This window comes from Eulemur rufifrons, chromosome 4, assembly GCF_041146395.1.
Source record: "Eulemur rufifrons isolate Redbay chromosome 4, OSU_ERuf_1, whole genome shotgun sequence".
NCBI classification, from domain to species: domain Eukaryota; kingdom Metazoa; phylum Chordata; class Mammalia; order Primates; family Lemuridae; genus Eulemur; species Eulemur rufifrons.
In genome coordinates this window covers 64,477,432-64,498,964 of record NC_090986.1, presented here as the reverse complement: position 1 = coordinate 64,498,964, position 21,533 = coordinate 64,477,432, and the positions used below count along the sequence as shown (strand labels likewise).

Sequence of the window (21,533 nt, the reverse complement as noted above, 5' to 3'; positions counted from 1 at the left end):
CACGTGCCTAAGCAAACATGTTTCCAATTCTTCCAGGTGCCTCTGTCACCCTCTGACCATCCACAAGACACCCGGGATTCCTGGGGATTTCACATGAGCTTATAACCTAGGGAGCTTGTTCTTAAAGATTCCTGAATCTGCTCCCTCATGCTCAGGGCGGTTTTACCAATGCATTCTTCACTCCCACAGAGGAACTTCAGGAAAACCCACCTACCTGAATTGTGAAATATAATATATTGACATTCGGTAGAGAAGATACCTGTTCTCTTCCCTCTGGTGCCTCCCTGCCTTCTACTATTCCACCCTTTACTGCTGGGCAGTAGGTTGTTAAAAGTCTGTGATGACTTGAAAAATGACTTCCCCATAAACATTTTAAGGAGTAAGTGATGCCTTGAGAGCTGCTCGTTTCACCAAGCTTGGGAAGGGGTGAGTGAATACGTTTGAAGCACAGTAGGCTGCCCTAGTCCTTCCCTGGCGAACACCTTGGCTTCATCCCCAGCCCCCTTTCTCCTCTCATCCTTCTGGTGATTGTCCTAAACTCAGTAGAGATGATTAATTATACACTAGAATTCAAAATGCAGCATGTAGATTACAGAACGTCCTACACCTGGTCTTACCTGATAACTGCTTCCAGACCCAGGCTGTCTTGAAGTAACAGGTAAATCCGTTCCAGGCACATAGGGCTTTATTCTTCGAAAAAGCCTCCGCCTCTGGTGTCTCGGTTTTCACATTTGGCTATCTGAAAAGACAAAGTCGATAGCAAATTGGGGGGATGTTGCCATTAGAGGTACGGATTGTGGTTACTTGAATCACAGGTAAAGTTTCATCATTTTTGTTGGTTTTGGCTTTAAACACTAGAACAGTAATCCACATATCAGGAAACAAAATGAGAATTTGGCACAGGTAAGATCACTGGTTCAAACTGCAACCAGGCCATAGTTCTCAAGTCAGAAAGGTCACCTTGAGATACTTAATATTTATCAGAACTAGATAATTTTCAGATTTCCTTTTAAACTATACAGACAAGGAACAAAGTAATGTTGCTTTATTATTCAGTAAACTGCTAGCATTTGCTCAATAATCCCTTTCGAAATGTGAGAAAAATTTGGTGTTTGAAGACTGCCAATTCTTTATGCAAAATATAATACAGTTGCACCAAGTAAAAGTTAATGAAATGCAAAGAATTTTGTTTATACTAAAAGACCAAAATGAATGTGACTGTTTCTGAAGTGACTTCTTCCTTTTTTGCAGTAATTAGAGTACTTTTTTTTCCTCTGGATCCCTCTAGTGATATAAGTGAAAGAACACAGTGTGAAAGCTTGGCCTGAGCTCTGCTCAAAGGAACCATGGAAAGAATATTTCAAAGAAGATCCATACATTTAAATGGTTATAAAATCTATACAGGTGCTAGCTTTTGAAGTTGGCGCATCAAAGTGTGAAGAAGTAGAAAAAAGATTTGTATCTTGGGACTTAGGAATGCAGGCCTTTGTTCAAAACAGTAATATGTGGAGGAATTAAATTAATGTGGACAGAAATGACAAATTGCCCCCTTAGAATTCTTGGTAACAGCCATTTGAACAGTTCCTGTTTAACTGCATCACTGCGGAGAGCAGCCTTCTGTGCTAGTATGAGATCTGTACCTGCACATCTCCTTAAGTCACTTAACAATGTAAAAATTTATATTTTAGTCCTTAACAAAATTAAGATTAAGTCATGGGAGGAGGGGCGGTTGAGAGCACATCTTTATATCCACATTCTCTTCAGCAGTATATGTTCCGTAAGTGCCATTTTCAACTATAACTTTTAAGATAAATTTTTTTTTTTTTGTTCAGTTGGACGAAGTTACACATTGAAGAAAATCTTGGCTGGGTAGTTTTTAGTTGCTTTCTTAAAATATAGATTGCATTTTACTTCCTCATCCTGCTCCATTGACTTAACATTCCATATTTCAGGGACCTCCTCCTCCCATTTTAATTCCTCTGGAGGAGAAAAGCTGAGATGTTTTTTCTGGGAGCTGCTCAGCCCCTTATAAGAATTTGGAAAAGTTTTTTATCAAAATCTGATAAATGAACAGGAAGCTGTCCCCTTCCTGAAACTTACCTCACCTTTCTTCTTGGCATTGCCTGACTGGAGAAGAAAGGCAGGGAGGCGGGTGGGGAGTTACTGGCATCAGGAGTTGCCCGAGATCCCTCTGGAAAATGCACTGTGGAAATTGCATCAGTGCCCAATGCTACACAGCTTCATGGAGTCAAGAACTTTTATGACTCTTTCCACTTCCCATAGAACCAAACTGACATCGGATTTTAAATGTAGTTAGGTCCTCTTTATGTGTTTTTGTTTACTCTTTATTGAAAAATACTATAAATTACACACATACAGAAAAGTACATGTCATAAATATACAGCTTCATGAATTTCACAAATTGAACATTTGTGTAAGCAGCACACAGGTGAAAAACAGGACAGAGACAGAAACAGGAGAAAAGGCCCTTCCTCCCTGCCCCAGGACTTCCTTCCCCTAAATGAACATGTTAATTACTCTGTATTATATGGAAGGAGGAGGGAGGAGAAGTATCTAGTCAAAAATATATTGGGAATATGACTATGTTATCTTGTATTTATAAGTAGATCTCACATTTAAAAAAGAAAAAGATGTAAGGAGGTTAATAAAGATGTGTACCATGCAATAAGATTAATAAAAAACAATTAGATACAGAAGGGATTTGAAGTAGAGGGCAAATATTGTAGCATGTGTCAGAACTTCCTTCCCTTTTAAGGCTGCATAATATTCTGTTACATGAATATGGTCCATTTTGCTTAGCCGTTCATTCCTCAGTTGATACCTGAGTTGCCTCCACCTCTCGGCTGTCTTGAATAATGCTGCTGTGAGCGTGGGTGTACAAATACCTCTTCAAGTAGTTGTATTTAATTTTTTGAGGAGAGGAACTGCCATACTGTTCTCCCTAAAAGCTGCTCCATTTTACATTCCCACCAACAGTACACAAAGGTTAAGAGTTGTTTTTTCGGGAAGCAGAGAAAGACTTGCTGTTTGTGAGGTGAAGCACTAGGAGATGCAGAAGGCGACAGTAGATGGAAAGAATAGAGCAAACATTGACATGAGCTCTGTTTTATTACACTTCATCTTGCACACTGCAGATCTAGGCCATTTGTGTGCATGTGTTTATGTACATTATCATAAAAGATGCATCAGATGATGTTTCTTTCAAGATGAAGACTCTCTAAGGACTTCCCATGACCATTGCAGTCCCTTCCAGATCTTACCAAGCCCTAAGGCTTTAATCAGCTGGTTGCTGCTTACCTGTGGGGCTTTACTTAGCTCTCACTTCTCTCCTCCCTTGCTCACTGCGCTGCTTCCACATTGGCCTGCTGTCTGTTCCTCAGATGCAGCACACTCATTCCTGCCTCAGGACCTTTGCACCAGCTGTTCTCTCTGCCTGGAATGATCTCCTCCAAGATCTTCACATTGCAGGTTCCTTCCCATCATTAGGGGCAGCTGGCAGAGAAGACTGCACGTGGTGCAGGGCCTGAGGCCTCCCCAGATCAGCTGGGCTGTCAGGAGAAAAGGTGAACCCATGTCTGTTTCTCACCGCCTCAACTTCAGTGATATGGTGACCCACGGAGAAGCTGGCACCCTTTGCCGTGGCCCTAAAACGTACCTGCCCAGGACCAGAAAAAGCCAAAATCGGAGATCAAGTGAGAGCTGGAGGAGCTGCGGGCCTGAGGAGTGGCCATGTGCCAACAAAGTGAGCCAGCAGATCAGCCACGGTCCAGCTCCAACCTCCCACCTCGTATGCCAACCCTAACCAGTCCTGCAGGGAAGGAGAATCCGAGAAGTGCAGCTCCAGCGTAGCTAAGTCAACCAAGTACAGGGCCAGGATGGTTGTGGGATGAAATGAGTAACATACAGGGAAAGGATTTTGAATGGTAAATCCTGGCACACAGTAAGAACCACTAAGAATTTGCTGCTCTTACCATTATCATCATTATCACCATGGCCACTGTCATCATCAGAGCCCAAAAGCCACTTGCCCCAGGCCACAGAGCTAATAGTGGCCCAGTAAGGATTCAAACGCACAAAGGTGGCTCCACCATTAACTGGATTTGGTGGCTGCCCAGGGCCTCCCAACATCAAGGGCCTCTCCTAAGACTGCAAAAAAGCACCTACCTGCTTGGGGTAAGAATTCAAGATACTTGACTGGTATATGTGAACATGTGCGCATTTCAGTCACATACATGGAATTTATATACATTATTCTTAGAAGGTGCCACAAATTAATTTCAAGTGGTTCAGCAAAAAAAAAAAAAAAAAATACAAAGATTCTATTACATATACATATTCCCATACTCATATGTGCATATACAGATAAATGATTATGTATGTACATATGTAGATTTTAGAAATAAGACAAAATAATTACTTAGGTAGTGGGTACAAGGATGTTAACACCTTCTTCTATTCAACACTTTTGGATATTTGAAAACTTTTATACATTGGAGAAACATGAACATATTTTTAGCCATTTTCAGGGGATAGTTTTGGGGGTCTTTCACCTGTAGAGCCCACTGAATAAATATTGCCAGATTTTTATGTAGAATATACAAAAGCTGTCATATGCTAGATAAAATATGAGACAAATGTTTCTCTACTGCTAAAGTAGGTACCTAAAGCTGTACTTTTAATGTGCATTAGTGACCAGGAATCCGCCTGTCCAACCCAAAGCCAGTTCAGTTAGGGACTCAGTAAAGCTCTGAGAATGCAGATGCAGTTGTTTGTTTATGGCAGAACTTGACGACTAGGTTCTATTATAGGTGATGAGGCCCGTTGTGAGCCATGTAGACTGCTGACTTACCAAGAACAACTCTGCAAGTTTATAGTGATTGTAAAAAATGTCTGTAAGTGAAAATGGAAGTGGCAAGGGTAGGAAGCTGGAGTATTATCACTCTGAAAGACAAGGCCACCTACTCGGGAAGAGGGGGACTGCCTCTTGTGTGCCCGTGTTCCTATTCTCATATGGATGCTTGGGCATAAGCAAAGTCCTGCCACAGCAGCTGCTACTGCAGTTAATCCTTATGGCAGTTGTTGGCATCAACACAGACCTGTAATCTTTAGGTCATGAGGAATTTATATCATGCCTAAATTTAACCAGCCGTTCCTGCAGCCAACCTATAGAGTGCCTGCTCCACGCCAGGCTCTGTGAGCTCAGAATACATCCGTAAACCACACAGACAAAAGTCCCTGCCCTGGTGAAATTATATTCTAGCTGGGGGAGGCAGATAAACAATAGATGTAATAAAAATTATGTAGCATGTTAGGAGGCTCTGTGGGGGGAAATGTACTCAACCTGCTTTGTAAAACTTGTAATATGAGGCTGATTCTGTTTACCAAAACACTGCTGATTAAACCTTCAAAGCCGAAGGATTCTTAGTTACTTGAGCCAAGCAATAATTGTCCTCATACATGCTAAGATTCACTGGTAATTCAAACTTCAAACTTCTGGAAACATGTAGATAAACCTCCTTTGGAAGAAATGACCATATGTGTTTTCAAATGTATTCTTCTGCTTTTGCATAATATATTATGCAAAGTGTATATAGGATTTTGAAAATTCTAAAATGTATGTCATCTTAGTCTGATCCTAATGTAGTGCTTATCTGAAATATTTATTGTAGGAAATCGCAAATAGATTTTTGTCCCCAAGACTTCAAAAGAAAAGAGTAACTTTCTGAAATTAAGAAGCAAAGAAAATGCCCAGAACTGCAAGGCTGACGTCACACCTACATCCTTAGGCTCTTGCCTTCTGTTCATTTCCTATATGTTTCCAAGAAATTGGGTTTCACAGATTTCTTCTCACACAGCTTTCATGTAAATAAGATTTCTTTTGAAAAGCGTTCTTTTCTGATTCAAAAGACATTCAAACAATGTATTATTAAATGAGAAATTTAATTCAGCTATTTAAGAGAAGCAGCTACAACAGAAGCATTTAAGCAGGGTTCCGCGTGTAAGTGTGCCATTCTGTTACCATTCAGCACTGGTCACCGAATATTGTGGCTAACTGAGGTATTCCCTTTCTAGTCCCCCTTTCTTGAGAGCCCCCTTCTCCATCCACACAGAATAACCCTGTCCTACCTCCCTAGCTGTGGTCGATGTGCCCAGGCTGTGCACAGGATGTCATGTTGGCATTGGGAACTGGCATTGGGAAAGAAAAGGTGGTGTCCCTCTGGGTGGCTGAATCCCAACCATGTGAAGCTGAGCCATGCGATAGGGCCCAGAGCCAGTAAAGGAAATTGCTTTCCAAGATCCCTTGAAGCCTAACGATTTGGAGAGCTGCATTATGAGCAGTTTTGGCTTCTTTCTTTCCTAAACCTGCTGCCCTCCTTAGTTGCCCAGCTGGTTTGGGGTTCCCCCCTTAGCACCTCATTCGAGTGGGACACTTGTAATAGCTGGGCCTTCCAGGTTCAACTGGCTTCTCTCTTCCATTAACCCAAGCATGCCTGGTTGTCATCTGGGAGGCAGCAAAGCCTCCAGAGAGATGTAGAATCCAACCAAGTAGAATGTACCTATCTTAAGGGAAACGGAAGAGACATGCAGAGCCTATGAAGCAGTGACAGAAATTAGCCACAATCTGAGAGGTGCTGCAGAAATCTGTCAGTAGAGAGGAATAAGGTAACGATTGAAGTCCAGGGAGGTGGGCAGTGTGAACAACCCTTGTAAGTTCTGGAATCCCTGTTACAGCAGCCATAAAAGGACCCTACTTGTGCCTCCTTTTTGGGACACCCCCTGGCCAAAATCACTGTCCCTGTGACTCAGTCAGCTAGAAAAGCAACCCCAAACTCTTTGGAATGACGTAATTATCTCCTTAGTGGACACTTACTTAATCCCAGAAAAATTTAGAATTATATTAACATTTTTATGTTAGATTCAAAAACAGTTTGTTCACATTTGGTATTTTAAGAATTTGTTGTGTTTTAGAGGATCTGACCTATTAGAACAAGAGGTCAACCTTGTGATTCCAATTTAAAATGTAGTTTAGAATTGATTTAGATTTGTACTTTTAAGTTGAGGGATATGAGAGTAAAGTTTCAGTAAGTTTATAACATTAAAACATTCAGGATAATTTAATATTTACTATGTTTATATGTTTAATTTATTAGATTGACAAGAGTTAAGTACTTTAAAGGTTTTGTTTACTAACTAGACCACTGAGCTACTTAAAAAGAAAATCAATGCATTAAATGTATAAGTGCAATTTAAGATGTTAAGGGAAATTAATTAAACTACAAAAACCCTTTTAAAAATAATTGTGAGTCCAGGCATGGTGGCTCACACCTGTAATCCCAACACTTTGAGAGGCCAAGGCAGGAGGATCACTTGAGGTCAGGAATTTGAGACCAGCCTGGGCAACATAGATCCAGTTTCCGTAAAAATAAAAATAAAAATAAAAATAAAAAAATTAGCCAGGCGTGGTGGTGCACATCTGTAGTCCCAACTACTCGGGAGGCTGAGGCAGGAGGATCTCTTGAGCCCCAGGAGTTCGAGGCTGCAGTGAGCTATGATCACACCACTGCACTCCAGCCTAGGTGACAGAGCAAGACCCTGTCTCTAAAAAATGAAAATAAAAATAATTGTTAACATTTGCTAGATTTATTAACAGAATAATAAGAATTTTGAGTTGAACTCAGCAATAAGGTTAAGGGAAAATTAAGCTTGAAATTGGTAACTTTAATTGAATATTAATTTTTAAAAGTAGCTTTTGGATTTCTTTGTGCACAAAAGCAGATCAGAAAACCTACATTGATATCTCAGAATTTTATCTGATTATGTAGACCCCCTGCCCTGAGTAATGAAGGATCAGTTTAATCCCAGCCAGGACTAGTCCAGATATGGCCAGGGCTGGTCCCAGGATCCAGCTACTGAACTGGGTAAGTTTAGGATCAGTGAGGCCTTTTCTAGGGGCACACTCTCACCCGTGGTATTCCTGGAAAAGTTCTGTTTAATCTGGGCTTTCCCAGATCCCATGGAAATAGGGATCTGGCCCATCCCCTTGAAGGCCCTCTGCAACTCCAGGCTGGGCCCAACCCAAATCAGAGACCCCAGACCCAGGTTCGTCTTCCAGCCATGATGTCCCCAGCAAGTTAAAGTGACAGGTTCTTCTTCAGGCAAATGGCCAGCTGACTGACTACATGTAAGATACTTGCCATATCTGAAAATTCAAACCTGCTAACTTACTCTTTACAACACACTTGCATCCCATCTTGTCTTTGGTGAAGATGCTTAGTTAATTGACATAGTCTCTGAACATCTATCAAGTTGTCCTGTCTTTAGATCCTTCTGTTTCTGCATCTGTGTCTTCAATAGTAAGTACTTCGAGGATGGGAGTTTTTTTTTATTTAATGTTTTTACTTTTTACTACCCAATAAAGCCCACGTAGAACTGGCCAGGAGAGCACCTAAGGACAATGAGGACTGCTGCTTTGCAGATAACAGCCACAGTGAATTCTGACATGTTCCTGCCTCTTAACCCATGAAACTGGAAGGTGCTGTCCTAAATTCTGTTTGCTAAGTAGAGGCATTGTCATTACAAGGCTAATCTCAACAATCAACTCCTTCCCCCAGTCAGGCAGCATTATGAAAAAGATTAGGTCTATCTTTACTCTTTAGAATCCACAATGGCAGTGACGTCCCTGTGTGCGGGAAGGCTGGATGGAGCTTTTGTTCAACCTGGGTCTTTGTTCTGTGGGCAGTGAGTTGATCTCTTCTGATGTAAGCAGCCTTGTGTTTCTGGCCTAAACATTACAAATATATTCAACAGTTCTCTGTTTTAAGTGAGTTAACGGGTAATATTGCAAGAGCAAACTAATATGAGCCATAGAAATGGTTGACTGATGAGGATTCAAGGCTAAAAAGCAAGTTTTGTTATTAAAACAGATTTGCAGATAAGAACAAAGTAAAAAAAAGTTATTGAGGGGGAATGTGGCAGTGGAAACTCATTCTCCGGGAATTTCCATTATCCATATCATTTTCCAGACAGAGGTTAATTGAGAGGACAAGTTCAGTATCCTTTAGCCAAGATAATTGTCTAAAAGAGGGGGGGAAAGTGAATGCCAAACGAATTAACATAGTGGAAGGGGTAAGACAAACAGAAAAGAATATTTCTACATGCTGCCGTTACTGCTCCCAGTAGATTTCCTGGTGCACATTATACAAGGCACAATTTTTGGGGTCTCATTTTTCACAGCTTTCCAGAATCACAGATTTTTGGATATGGAAAGTTGCAAGAGTTTACTTCACAGAGAGTAAGAAAGAGGGTTTTTTAAATTTTGAAGAGTATATAATCATAAAAATACACAGTATGTAGTCATTCAGAACATCATCATTTCCGTAGCCATAAAAATAGCGATGGGCCCTAAAACAAGAAAAACAAAGCTAGCTGGGCACAAGGGAAAGTCAGAAAGTTGGCCCAAAGCCGGGGTCCCTGGTCTGGCTGCACATTAACTCAGATCATCCGGGGACCTTGTCAGTTGATGCCTGGCACCCCCCAGAGATTCTGTTTCAGTTGCTCTGGAATGGGTTTTTTTTTAAAGCTTCCCAGGTGATTCTTATGTGTGACCAGGACTGTAGAGTACTGGCCACGTGATACAATAAATTCTGCCCTCCCTTCTGTTCCGCTTGGCATGTTTGCATGACGATCCCAGTCTTGCAGACCCTGCTAAGTGTCTTTTCTGGCAAATCCTTGTGTTCACTGATCCTGATGATAGGTGGCCGAAGCTGAGAGTAGTTAGAAGGGGACCTTGATGACCAGTGATCTAACATCACCAAGTCCAGTGGAGGACTTTGCAGATGTTTAGTGGACCTAACTGATCTGTGTCACTTCAGTTTAGGATCCTTTTCTGTTATGGTTGGCTTGCTCAGCCTTGCAATAGTGCTGCCTTTGTGTTTTGATAATTCATTTTTATTTACATCAGACAGTGCTGATGGGTGCCCATTTATCCCTGAATTAGATTGGAGTCTAGGCCAGAAAACAATAACAGTGATGAATGTCCCACACTTGAAGTTCAGACAACTCCAACTGCAGTGGACCAGCCACTTCCCTCTTCAAGGAGTGCAGGGTGGCCCAGCTCAGCAGAACCTGACCTCCTTCCACCCCACCTCTTCATGAGGGAGTTGGGGGCACATGAGGTCAGTAGGTTGGCTTTGGGAGAACACATCCCGTCTGCTCCCGACAAGATCAAGGGTCCAAACCATACTCCCTTCTATCCTCACTGTGTTTATGACTCTGAGCCACTGAATGGCTAAGACTCAATGCTCCAGACCTGGTATTGCCAAGACTCTAAGGAAGGGGCAGGAGGGGGTAGCCTAGCTAAGACGGAGACAGGAGGAGATGGCCCAGCAAAGAGGGAGACAGGCAGAGTGCGTGCACAGTGTCATGCCTGGGGAAGAGAGTGGTGACACTGGAAAATTGGTTTAAAAGTTTGTATAAAAAGCAGTTGACGGGAGACAACAAAGATCACAGGTCAAATCTGGCCTACCACCTAGTTTTGTAAATAAAGTTTTATTGGAATACATAGGCACGCACACACAAAGCAGTGGACCCCCGGATGAGCTACCTCTTCGTCATTCCATCAGAAGACTGAAGCTTACTCTCTGGACAGGTGGACCAGCAGACCTAGACCCGAGGACAGCAAGCCCCGCCGAGGGTGAGAGTGCCGTACCGAGCCCAGGAGGAAGAAGTGCAGTTCTGTGTTGCACTTCCAGGATCACCGGGATCCCACCGGCCCAGCCTTCTCTGTGACTGGCTGCCAGGTTTCTAACACCTGCCCAGCCAGGAGATTCAGATTCTGTCCCCTTTGGGCAGAACTGACAGGCTAGGGGCAGCTCTAGTGGACAGTGTGGACACTGAACGTTTCCATCATTGCACAGAGTTGTACAGACAGCACTGCCCTAAGAAGTAAGGCTCTGGGGTAAGGGTGGAACCTTTTTTCCCCCTTTCATTATTATAAGCTTTGTAGAACTACTTTGTTTCTAAAGCTTTTTATGTATGAGTTTATAAAAATTAAATTTAAAAAATGACGGGGAGGCATTCCTGTAGAACTTTGCCCCCCAAGTTTGTGCAAGAGCGTTATGTTTCCATAATGCAAAACATCGGCAGTGGTCATTTGGGGGCATTTTGCACGTGTCCTCCACCCAGGAACATTTTGCAGTGTGTGGAGGCACTTTTGGTTGTCACAGTTGAGAGGTGTGGAGGGTGCTGCTGATACCTAGTGGGCAGAGGACAGAGATGCTGCTAAACATCCTCACAGGCCAGCTCTCCACAACACAGAACTGTCCAGCCTAAGGTGTCGATTGTGCTGAGCCAGAGAAACCGAGGGTTAAACTGACTCTCTAAGATTCCAGTCAGGCTCTCAAATATCTATGTGTGTATGATTTTTTTAAACTTAAATGAATAACCCTTTGGGCTAAGAATATAGTAATTAGCTAATGTTAGTTAATCCCACAAGCTAGCATTATACCCTCAGTGCAATAGAAAGCTAAAATGAAAAATTGAAGAAATGATCTGGGTAATTCAAACCCCAAATACCCAGCTTCTTGATTATTGTTCAAATTAATAAAGTAAGAAGAGGAATTTTTACCTAAGTTGTTATTAATCATTTCAGTCAGCTACTTTTAGTCACTTAACAATGTCAAGGGATATATCTCTTTTGAAATTTCTTAAAATCAGTGATACTTAATGAAATTCTGATGATCCTTTGTTAATATAAAAATCAGTTCCTTCTTCTCCTGTGTTTTATAGCCAATGGGCAGGGTAATTCACAAATCATACTGAAAAATAAATATTCAGGGGAAGAAGCAGAACATATACAAAGAGAAAGCCTGGCATCTGGTCATGATATTCTTTCAGTTTTACAGATGCTGTCGTTTGATGTGTCGGCCTCAGCCCCTAGTCCTTAAATATCACTTTGATTTTCTCTGTTGTTCCTCCTTAAATGGATAGCTTTTTAATATATATATGATCAATAACCTAGTTTTTTTCCTAGCACTTCTAGGGGCTTAGTGCTTTTGTATTTAGTATCTCCTGTGATACTTGCCACATTTTCCCAAGAGCTGCTGCTGATACAGGTTGTGTATCCTTTATCTGAAATGCTTGGGACCAGAAATGTTTCAGATTCCAGATTTTTTTGGATTTTGGAATATTTGCATTATACTTACAGGTTGAGCATCAAAAATCTGAAATCTGAAATTCTCTAATGAGCATTTCCTTTGAGTGTCATTTCAGTGCTAAAAAAAAGTTTCATATTTTGGAGCATTTCAGATTTCAGATTTTTGGACTAGAGATACTCAGCTTATATTAAACAAAGCTGGTCCCTGAGGGCTCCCCCACTTCAGGTATTCCTTGACTTGAAAAATTTATTTTTATCATTGGATATTGCTCTTGCTTTCCCCAAAATATTAGAATCCTTGTAACTTTTTTTCTACTAAAACCAAATAATATCTGTTGGTATTTATGATTTATAGTATCTGTATATGTTTACACATGTATAAGCACCTTATAATTCCCTTGGCAATAAGTGATTTTTAGAAGGTACATACTTTTATCTCACATGTATTTATTCTTTCCTTTATTCCTTCAGCAGGAATATATTCCATGCCTATTATATGCAAATATGAATATTTGCTTAAATGCACATAATTGCAGGCTCAAAGGTTAATCAACTCAGCTCCTAAAAGCCTGGCAGCACTAAGTGAAGGTTTTACAATTAACCCAGTTCCTCTATATATGTAAATGGACATTTCTGCAAAATGTGTCTTATTTGTCGAGGTGATGTATAAGCTCATGTTCAACTGAGAATGACAGGGACTTAAATAACAGTGGCCTAACAGAGCTAGACACTGACGTCTCTCTCCTGTGTGTGGCAGTCCACAGTCCTCAGGGATCCAGGTTCTTTTCTACTGTCCTTCAAACCCTGGTTCAGAATGGCTACTACATGGGGAAGCAAAGAGTTCTTAAAACAGAGTACAATAAGTACCAGCCTTAAAAGAAAAAAATAAAAGATAAATAACTATTAAAAAAAAAACAAAAAAACTTCTGTTCATCAAAAGACATAAGAAGAGAATAAAAGGGCAGTTCCCAGACTGGATGATATTTTTGCAATGTATATGTCCAAGAGAGGAGTTGAGTCCAGAATATGTATAAAGAGCAGGCACTTCTCAAAAGAGGCTGGCCAGATGGCCAGTAAACACAGAAAAAGATGCTCAATATCATCAGTCATCAGAGAAATATGCAAATTAATGCCATTAATGCCATTATGAAGTACTGTTACCCACCAAAATTAAAAAAATTAAAAAGAGTGACAATACCAAATGTTGGTAGGGATGTGGAGCAACTGGAATACTTACACATTTGTGGCAGTATTATATATTGGTACACTCAATTGGAAAACTGACAGTATCTATTATATTGAAGCTAAAAACGTGCTCACCCTGTGCCCGGCATTTACACTCCTGGGAATATGCCCAAGAGAAACGAGTGCATATTGTTCACCAAAAGAGGGGAGGTGGCCAGATAAGGCTTCACCTAAGATCTAGTTAAACCACCCTCCCATGCACCTCAGCATCACCTTTAATTACGTCTGAGAAGCTGGGCAGGTGTTCTCTAGCACACAGACACTGCGAGCACCACGAGAAGTCATGGAGATACAGACGCACCTGGGTGTTTGGGAACAATGGTAGTTCTGAAGGCCAGAGTCCCCAAGTTAGGATTCTAGACAGACACAAGGCTGAAGGGGTAGGCAGAGTCTTGTAGAGTTTGCAAAGGAGTGGGTTTTTCCAAAGCGCATGTTCAAGTTTGGATCTTAGGAAGATCTCTGAGAAGTGGGTAGGGTGAAGCTAGGGAGGCTGAACAACTCTTGGCAGGGAGCCAGGCAGGGGGCACGATTATCCTGCTGCAGCCATTTGCCCAATTCTGGAGAATAAGCACTTTGACTTACCCTGAATTATACCGCCTGCCATTCTATGAGGGATGGAATTGGTACGTTGCTGTCGCTGATGATTTTCCGGAAAGTCTTATACTACGTTAATGGCATAGGTAAAGGAAGACGGACAAATGATAGTGCAGCAAAGATCTGCTTAAACCACTCCCCCCAGACAGCCTCACGTCTCTGACAACTTTCACACTTCCTACCTAAAAAATCTCACTGATTTTGCAAAATACTCACAGGCTGCTTTTAAAGTGAACTTTGCCCTTTTCCTCTGAATCTTCTTCCTCCCTCTCTGCTGACCATTCAAAAAAGGCAACACAGGCTTTGCCCATGGGCAGTATCCTTAGTGAGTATATGCAAACCACCCAGAGGAAAGTGAAAGGAGAAGCAAAATATGATGTTTTTATTTAGAGCAAAAATCTGATTTCTTATGTGAACCCATTGCCCAATTGTCTTGAGACTGCCCCCAATTTTTTTTAGTGCCTGGGTTAAAAGGTCCATCACAGGCTCATTACACAGCAGACGTTGCCACACCAGGCATGTGTCATGTTTTCAGCCAAGGACAGAACAAGAAGGAATGACCTTACTCGGAAAGAGGAGGTGTGAGGCTGAGGGAGAACTCCCTGACCTTGAACGAGCAGGGAGACCCTGCCAGGGTACTGGGAGAGGGGCAGGGTCACCTTTATTAGCAACCGAAGAAGAAAAGATTCTGTCCATGTGCCAGGGAGGGAATGGGCTTCTTGACACCCAGATCCTTGAAAAAGATGCTTTGGCTCCACGGTCCACCCCAGACCCCTTCACTTCCCTAACTGCAAATTGCCTATGCTTAAAGTTGCAAGAAAAACTCTTGAGTCAATTACCGAATTCCAATTTTTTGGTGACTTCAGGGACATAACCAGATGTCCCTGGCTGGTTGCCTTAAGCAGGTTAATTTATGTGATGCTATTCTGTTCCTTAGAGAAAGTTCCTTAAATAGGAAAGAAGGGAGCTTCTGGATTCCAGAGCAGCAGCTAGCCTGCACTGCTTCAAAGAGAAAGAAAGGAAGCAAACTCCACAGTACATCGCTGCTGTCCTTGGAGCATCTCAGAAAGGCAGTTCCCAAGAACTGAAAGCAGGGGCGGGGTGGGGGTGGGGAGGGAGGCTTCCATAAGAGGAGGACACAGGTTCTTGTTTCACTCTGGAAAGATCCACCAGGGAAGAGATCCTGGTGGAAGATCCACCACTCTTGAAACATCTGCAGTGACTCATGCTCAGTCTGTAGTGTTCCTAGTCAAGCAGCCGAGTGTACGAGAGAGGCCATAGACAGAGCCACCACCAGTGGAACTGCACATAAAAAAGCTCCATCATTTGCATTTGTGAGTTGTCTTTAAGTCAGACAAGACCCCACTTTGGAAGCCGATCCCTCCGCCCCTGTGCAGAGCCAGAGAATAACATGGGGTCTGTCCAGGCAGGCGGATCCTGTGTGCACATCAGCCACTGGCCTAACTCGGGAGCCAGCTGTGGAGGCTCCGTCACCCCCCCTCCTGCTGTTGCCCTGGGATTCCTGCTGTCACTGACAACGCTGTGCCAACCTAGAATGCCGCCCACCCAGCAGGCACTTTCACTGTGCACATGGGCACCCTGCAGTGAAAAAGACCAGGTGCCACCTCTCTTCAAAGCGGCAGAATGTAGGGTTTGCCTGGACTCCTGCCTTCATCACGTGGTAAAAATAAGACCGCATACAGGTAGGTTTCTATTAAACAAGCACAGCCATGCAAATCTCTGCAAATCCACAGTGTTCATCCTCTGTCAGTGGGCCTGTTTTTGAGCCAAATTTAATCCTGCCCTATTCCCTGGCACTGAGAAGATTCAGATGTCCCCTAGCAGTTCCTTGCATGGGAACCTTGACCTTTCGCTGCTCGTAAAGCAGTACCCGCAGAGGCTTCCTTTTTCATGTAGCTTCAGACCGCAAACGTTCTCACCAAGAGCGTGTTCTCAAATAAGATGGAATTTACAAGGTGGTGCATGCTTACCAAGAAAGAAAGTGACATTAGGGGACCCAGGAGAATTGGCCTTTGGGAAAAAGAAGATAGAGATTTTAATTAATAAACATTGTCCCGCTGGAAGCAGCCTCCATACCCAAGGACTTCCTTCTCTAAACAGCCTCCTGATTTGTTTTCTCTCTTATTCAGCCAAACTCAATGATTGAGAAAATCAGTTTGTCTCTCCAGCAGCCAGCCAGCTGTGACAGTCCCAGGCACACCTGGGCCTTCTGGGGCCGCTCCTTACCCCACCCCAAAGGGGTGACTCTTTATGGTGCTGAAGCTCCCGTTGCGTGCCAGGTGTCAGCAGAGCACGTGCTGAGCGCACGGCCTTGCCAGGCAGCAGCAGAACGGTACAGAGTCCCGGGGCTGGGTTGGGAGTCCAGGGGACAGTGGCGCACACAGCAGCAGGCCAGGGTGAGTGTGTCATCCTCCAGGAGGAGCCATCTCTGCTCAAACCCATCCTACCCAGTATTCGGCTAGGCCCCCAAGCCCGTAAAGTGTGGAGCTGCTCCAAACTGAAGTTGCACGATGAGAATGGCCTTGTGGGGTGTGGGTTGTAGAACCACAGCTTGCCCAGTTACTGCCTAACGAGCACTTTGCATCGCGTTCTTTGAGGATCTGTAACTCAGGCTGTCAGAAGTCTTACCTGCTGCCGTTTTCCTTTAGTTCCTGGGAATTTCAACATGTGCAAAGTCTGAAGGGAGAAAATAGGATCAGCAAGTCACTGGAACAAACGAAAAACCAAAAACCACACACAGAGAATGTAGAGGCCGAGGATTGAAGAGAGGGTCAGGAATGCCAGGCAGAGAATTCATAGCAAATCCCGAATATCTAAATCGAGGCTTGAGAAGAAATGCACGCAGGCCACTGCACATGTGGCTCATTTGTCCTGAGTGCTAAGTAGAACTGAAAGACCACTGCGGTGTCTTCTAAATGTTCTTCCTGCCCCCAAGGGTCCCTCCATCCAGTCTGTTCTCTTTGACCCTGCTGCTGCAAATCTATCCATGCAGCCACCTCGCCATAAAGCTCCCAGGTTTTGAAGAACAGGAGCCTTGTATGTGCCTGTGACCAGGACCCGCTATGACATGACTCCTCTGCTGTCTCTGGGCCCCATGTTGCTCTGGTACAAACCTCCAGCATCTGCTCAGGCAGCTCCAGTGCCCAGGTGCCCTCCCTGTACTCCGCCCACTGCCCTCCTGCAGGCAAACACCTCTTCAGCCAAGATTTTGTTGGAGACTGACTTCCCAAGGCAATCTTTTCTTCCCTTCGCCCCTGCCGCCTCGCCCCCTGTGACGTTGGCCACTCCCTCCTTTGTGCCCCAGCACGCCCCACACAGGCTTCAATCATGCCTCACTTTATTAAACTTGAATGTTGTATGGTTAATTCTTGGGAGCTTAAGACCACGTCTTACCAAAATTAACTACGCCTGGCCCTCTAGACCTTTTTCCCAATCAAAGAAGACATGGAAAATGACAATGATAATATATATCAACATGTAGTACAAGAGGCTGCTTGTGAAGGAGTCAGTATCCACACACCTTTAATTACCCATCCAAAGCCTAAACACACCAGTTGAGAAGTTCTGTATAAAAGACCTTCAGTTATTGTCGGGTGAAAAAATGAGCCAATTAGACTGTCCATAGGACTTCTGGAATTGGGCAAATAAAGCTCTTCAAAATCAATGACAGGAATGTCATAGAGAAGAAATGTAATTAAGACTATGACCCCAGCAGAAGGATAATGAGGATGTGGGTTTCTTACCCAGGTAGTCAAGGTCTGCTTGACCAATATGGCCCTAGGACTTGACCTTCCGTCACTGCTTTTCATGCCTAGGCTCTAACCAAACCAAACTGCACGCCCTTTGCCTGCCTGCCAACACCCAGCCTCTCTCTCCAACACACCCCATCTCCACCCAGGCCATCCCCTGGGAGACAGCTGCCTATCCTCAAAGACTCACCGGTGGGGCCACCTCCACTGAAGACCCCTTTGCCCCACTGGGTAGGCATGGTCTGTCCCTCAGTGCCCTTTACTGTGCCTGTCATCACATTCTTTGGTCTCAGTTATTTCTTTTTGTCTCCTACCTTTCAATGAAATATAAGTTTCCTGTGGTCAAAGACTGATTCTTTCTCATTGTAGTTTCCCCTCCTTTACCCGTGAGAGGTACGTGATATGCACACATCCCATTGAGCTAAACCTCCTACGTGGCTCTGAGAGAACCAGGTTCCTCTTTAACCGGGGGGCCAGGGTGTTTGCTGTTTAAGGCAAGGCCAGTGTGTCGTAGCCTGCTGGCTGCCAGAAAATATCCCTTGTAATAAACCCCAGTCAGAAACCTTTTCTTATTTCAGGGGTTCATAAATCATGATCCTATGCTATATCAAGCTACTGTCCCCAAACCCATTACTTAATTGAAGCTTTGCATTGTAAGGTTGGCCTGTGGGCTTGGACACAGACCAGGAGCAGACCCAGGTGGAAACGTGCAGGGGAAGAGAGGTCCCCAGTGACATGCGACAGAAACAGGCTCCTGGTGAGCTGCGCTGGGGCGGGAGGGCTGGTGTGTGGCCCAGGGGGACGGAGTGAGACGTGACAGTGAGCAACTGCTCATCTCAGCCCTGCAGGACATCCGCAGGTACAGTCCGTAAGCAGCAGCTGCCTTTCCTGTACACAGTTGCTGAAATACACAGAGGATCAGTAATTCCCAGCAGCAAGTAAATAAGTGCTAATCTCCTGATAGCCCCTCACTCAGGGAAGGGTCACCCCCTGGAACCACGGGCCACCCTAAGACTGTGTCCAGGCAGTCACACATGTCCTAGAACCAAGTGCCACGTGGATCTGATCTGAAAATGTGCATATTCTGTCCTGATCGCTTCCATCCTCCCATCAGTAACATTTCCAAACATCGTCTACCAGCTGGGCACCTGGTGATATTCCGCTTGGGGGAAACGTACACCCTTCAAGCATCCTTTCTGCATTGCATGGTGGTTTTTGTCTCCGTTATAATGCCCAGCCAGGCCCTTACTCTTCTTGCTGATTTGTTGAGCGCCGTGGACACGCGTACTCTAGGAAGTGTTAGTCTTAAATTGTGATGAGGACCTGACTCTCCTCCCAGCCCCGGGGCTGACTCCTCAGACTGGGACGTCTGTCTGGTGCCCCTCAAAGCTCTGCTACCTCTGTCTCTAGAGTTTAGAGAAATTTCTGGTCATGCTTTATTGCTGTGACATTGCTGGAAGCTTCCAATGATTGGAAACTGTGTTTTCTGATGCGTTAAACAGTGACTCCCCACCCTGCAGTAATGTGGTCTCCCTCTCCCCCACAGGCACAAAGGGTACACAAGAAGGTTCCCAAACCCGGCAGGGCGCACCACTGCTCCGGGAAGAGACCTCATTCCATTCCTTCGCCGTGTGCCACTGCAGCGTGCTGGACTTCTGGCAGCAGCCACCAGCCCCCGCTCAACAGTCCACACCCGGGGCCGGGTAGGACAGGCCTGCCTCCTGGGCACCAGCAGGAATTTGCCGGACGAGCCAGTAGCACCCCCAGCCCTCCCTGGTCTTTCCAGAGAAGCAAGTCCTTGTTTTGTTTGCCCACAGGAGGCCCCTCCCCAGCCTCTGCAGCTGAATCACAGTGGTTTTCAAACACAGGTGCCCCAGGGCACAGGGCAGCGGAGCGGAGGCACGGCCACCTCTTCTCCATAGATGACCTAGAGGGGGCCCAAGAGACAGATGTGGACACAGGCCTGCGGCTGTCCTCCTCAGACCTGTCTGTGGTCTCTGCATATTCTGCCCCCAGTAGGTTCTGCAGCACAGTGGAAACACCCCTCCCCCCCGAAAGATGCAGTAGCCGCTGGTCCGCACACAAGGATTCCAGAGAGGGACCACTGCCCGCGGTCAGCAGGGTGACTGCAGACGCCTCCTGGGCTTCCCTCCCTTTCTCCACCAAAGGGTCTTCCAGCTCCTCGGCGACAGCTGGTGCTGCCCCCCCATCTCCCAGCGCCTCCTCCCGGCAGCCCCCTTCTGATGCTCCCAAGGTGGAGCGGACTGGCAGAGACGTGCCACTGCCCCCAGGGTCGGCTGGTGCTGGGGACAATGACATGGAGGAATTCTACATCTGAACACCCTTTCTGCTCTTCTCCAAACCCACAAACTCAGACCAGACACACCAGTGTTCCTAATTACCTGTTTCACGAGGATCGTTAACACATTTGCCTACCACCCAGTCCTAGCTGAGAGGTGGTGTATTTCTAGGGAACCAGTGGGAAAACACCGGCATTTTTGTGCAAATAAATTCTCAACAAACTTAAGTTGTAAAATATATTTTTTGAGTATTCGGCATTTGAGATATGGTTTAGTGGGCTTATACAATGTAAATGCTTCATATAATTACTTGAAATGAAAACCTAGTCAGCCAGAGCCTATTTGGCAATTTTTCATGGTGTGAAGGAAAAACAATTAAGGCCAAAATGTTGACTGTGGGAGAGATACCAAGTGACTTTATGAGAGAGCGTGCACAATAACCTAAGCACACCTGACTGCATTCTTCATCCGTATTTACACTGCCAGCCACCGGTGACCCTGAGGATTGTTAAGTTCTGCTTACAGTAGAAAAAGCTTGATAAAGCAGCTGTAAACACGTATGAGACTATGGGTAATTCCTCGCTTTGAAACCATGCGACATCTGAAACATCTGGATGTACACAAAAGTGGTTACTGTGCTTTTTAAGGATTTAGCATGAGTAACAGACTCTTGGTGTATTTTAAATGTAATTTGAGTTCCAAAAACTAGACTTACATACCTCTTGTCAACATTCACTGGAACAGATGAGGGGCTCTAGGAGACCACTCTGCTACCTGAATTTATTTGGATCATTGAGGAAGAATCGTTTGCTGGAGTTAGAGAATTATAGGCTACTGGACATAATGAGTAGGATGTCTTAAGCTTATTCAACTTTAAAAACCACAATCTAAGGGAGATATATATATGTATATATATATGACAAGAGCCACATTGGATACTGCTTTCTGCAGTGAACATGCATGGTCATACATCGTATGTTTTTCATTTTAAAATAATTGTGACCATTTTGCTGGCATTTTGATTGCACAGATTAATGAATGCCTCCCTCCCCCAAACAGAAAACTTTATAGGAAAAGCTCTCCTGAACAAACACTAGTGCCCTGCTAGCCTGACATGGGTGCACTGGGAGCTTTAATTAAAGCTGGAATGGAGCCTGATGACCTTGGCTTTTCCTGTTGTCTGCTTCTGTCACAGCATGAATGGTATTTGAATCTCGCCTCTCTGCCACCCCGGTAAGGGTATGTTTACAACTCCAACCTCGGCAGTGCCAAGTGCTGGCACGGGGGGCCATGTCAAGCTGTCCCCAGATACTGTTTACTTTTGGGGAAGAAGAGCATGGGTTTGCCTCGCTCATTCCCAGTCTGGTGCTCTTTGCCTAAATTAATCATGGCACACTGTTCATCTCTCTGGAGGTGCCCACACCAGCCCAGCCTTAGAATCCTTTCCAA

At 44.3% G+C, this 21,533-nt stretch overlaps 1 protein-coding gene across 1 annotated transcript in view; it reads left to right on the top strand.

The window, feature by feature from the left end:
- The window catches only part of FAM124A (family with sequence similarity 124 member A), a 48,806-nt gene extending 28,541 nt beyond the window's left edge, over positions 1-20,265 (top strand). The window contains exon 4 of the mRNA XM_069467260.1: positions 19,331-20,265. Coding sequence (XP_069323361.1) covers positions 19,331-20,122 — 792 coding nt within the window. The 3' untranslated portion in view covers positions 20,123-20,265. The remainder of the gene's footprint in view (positions 1-19,330) is intronic.
- The last annotated feature ends 1,268 nt before the right edge of the window (positions 20,266-21,533 follow it).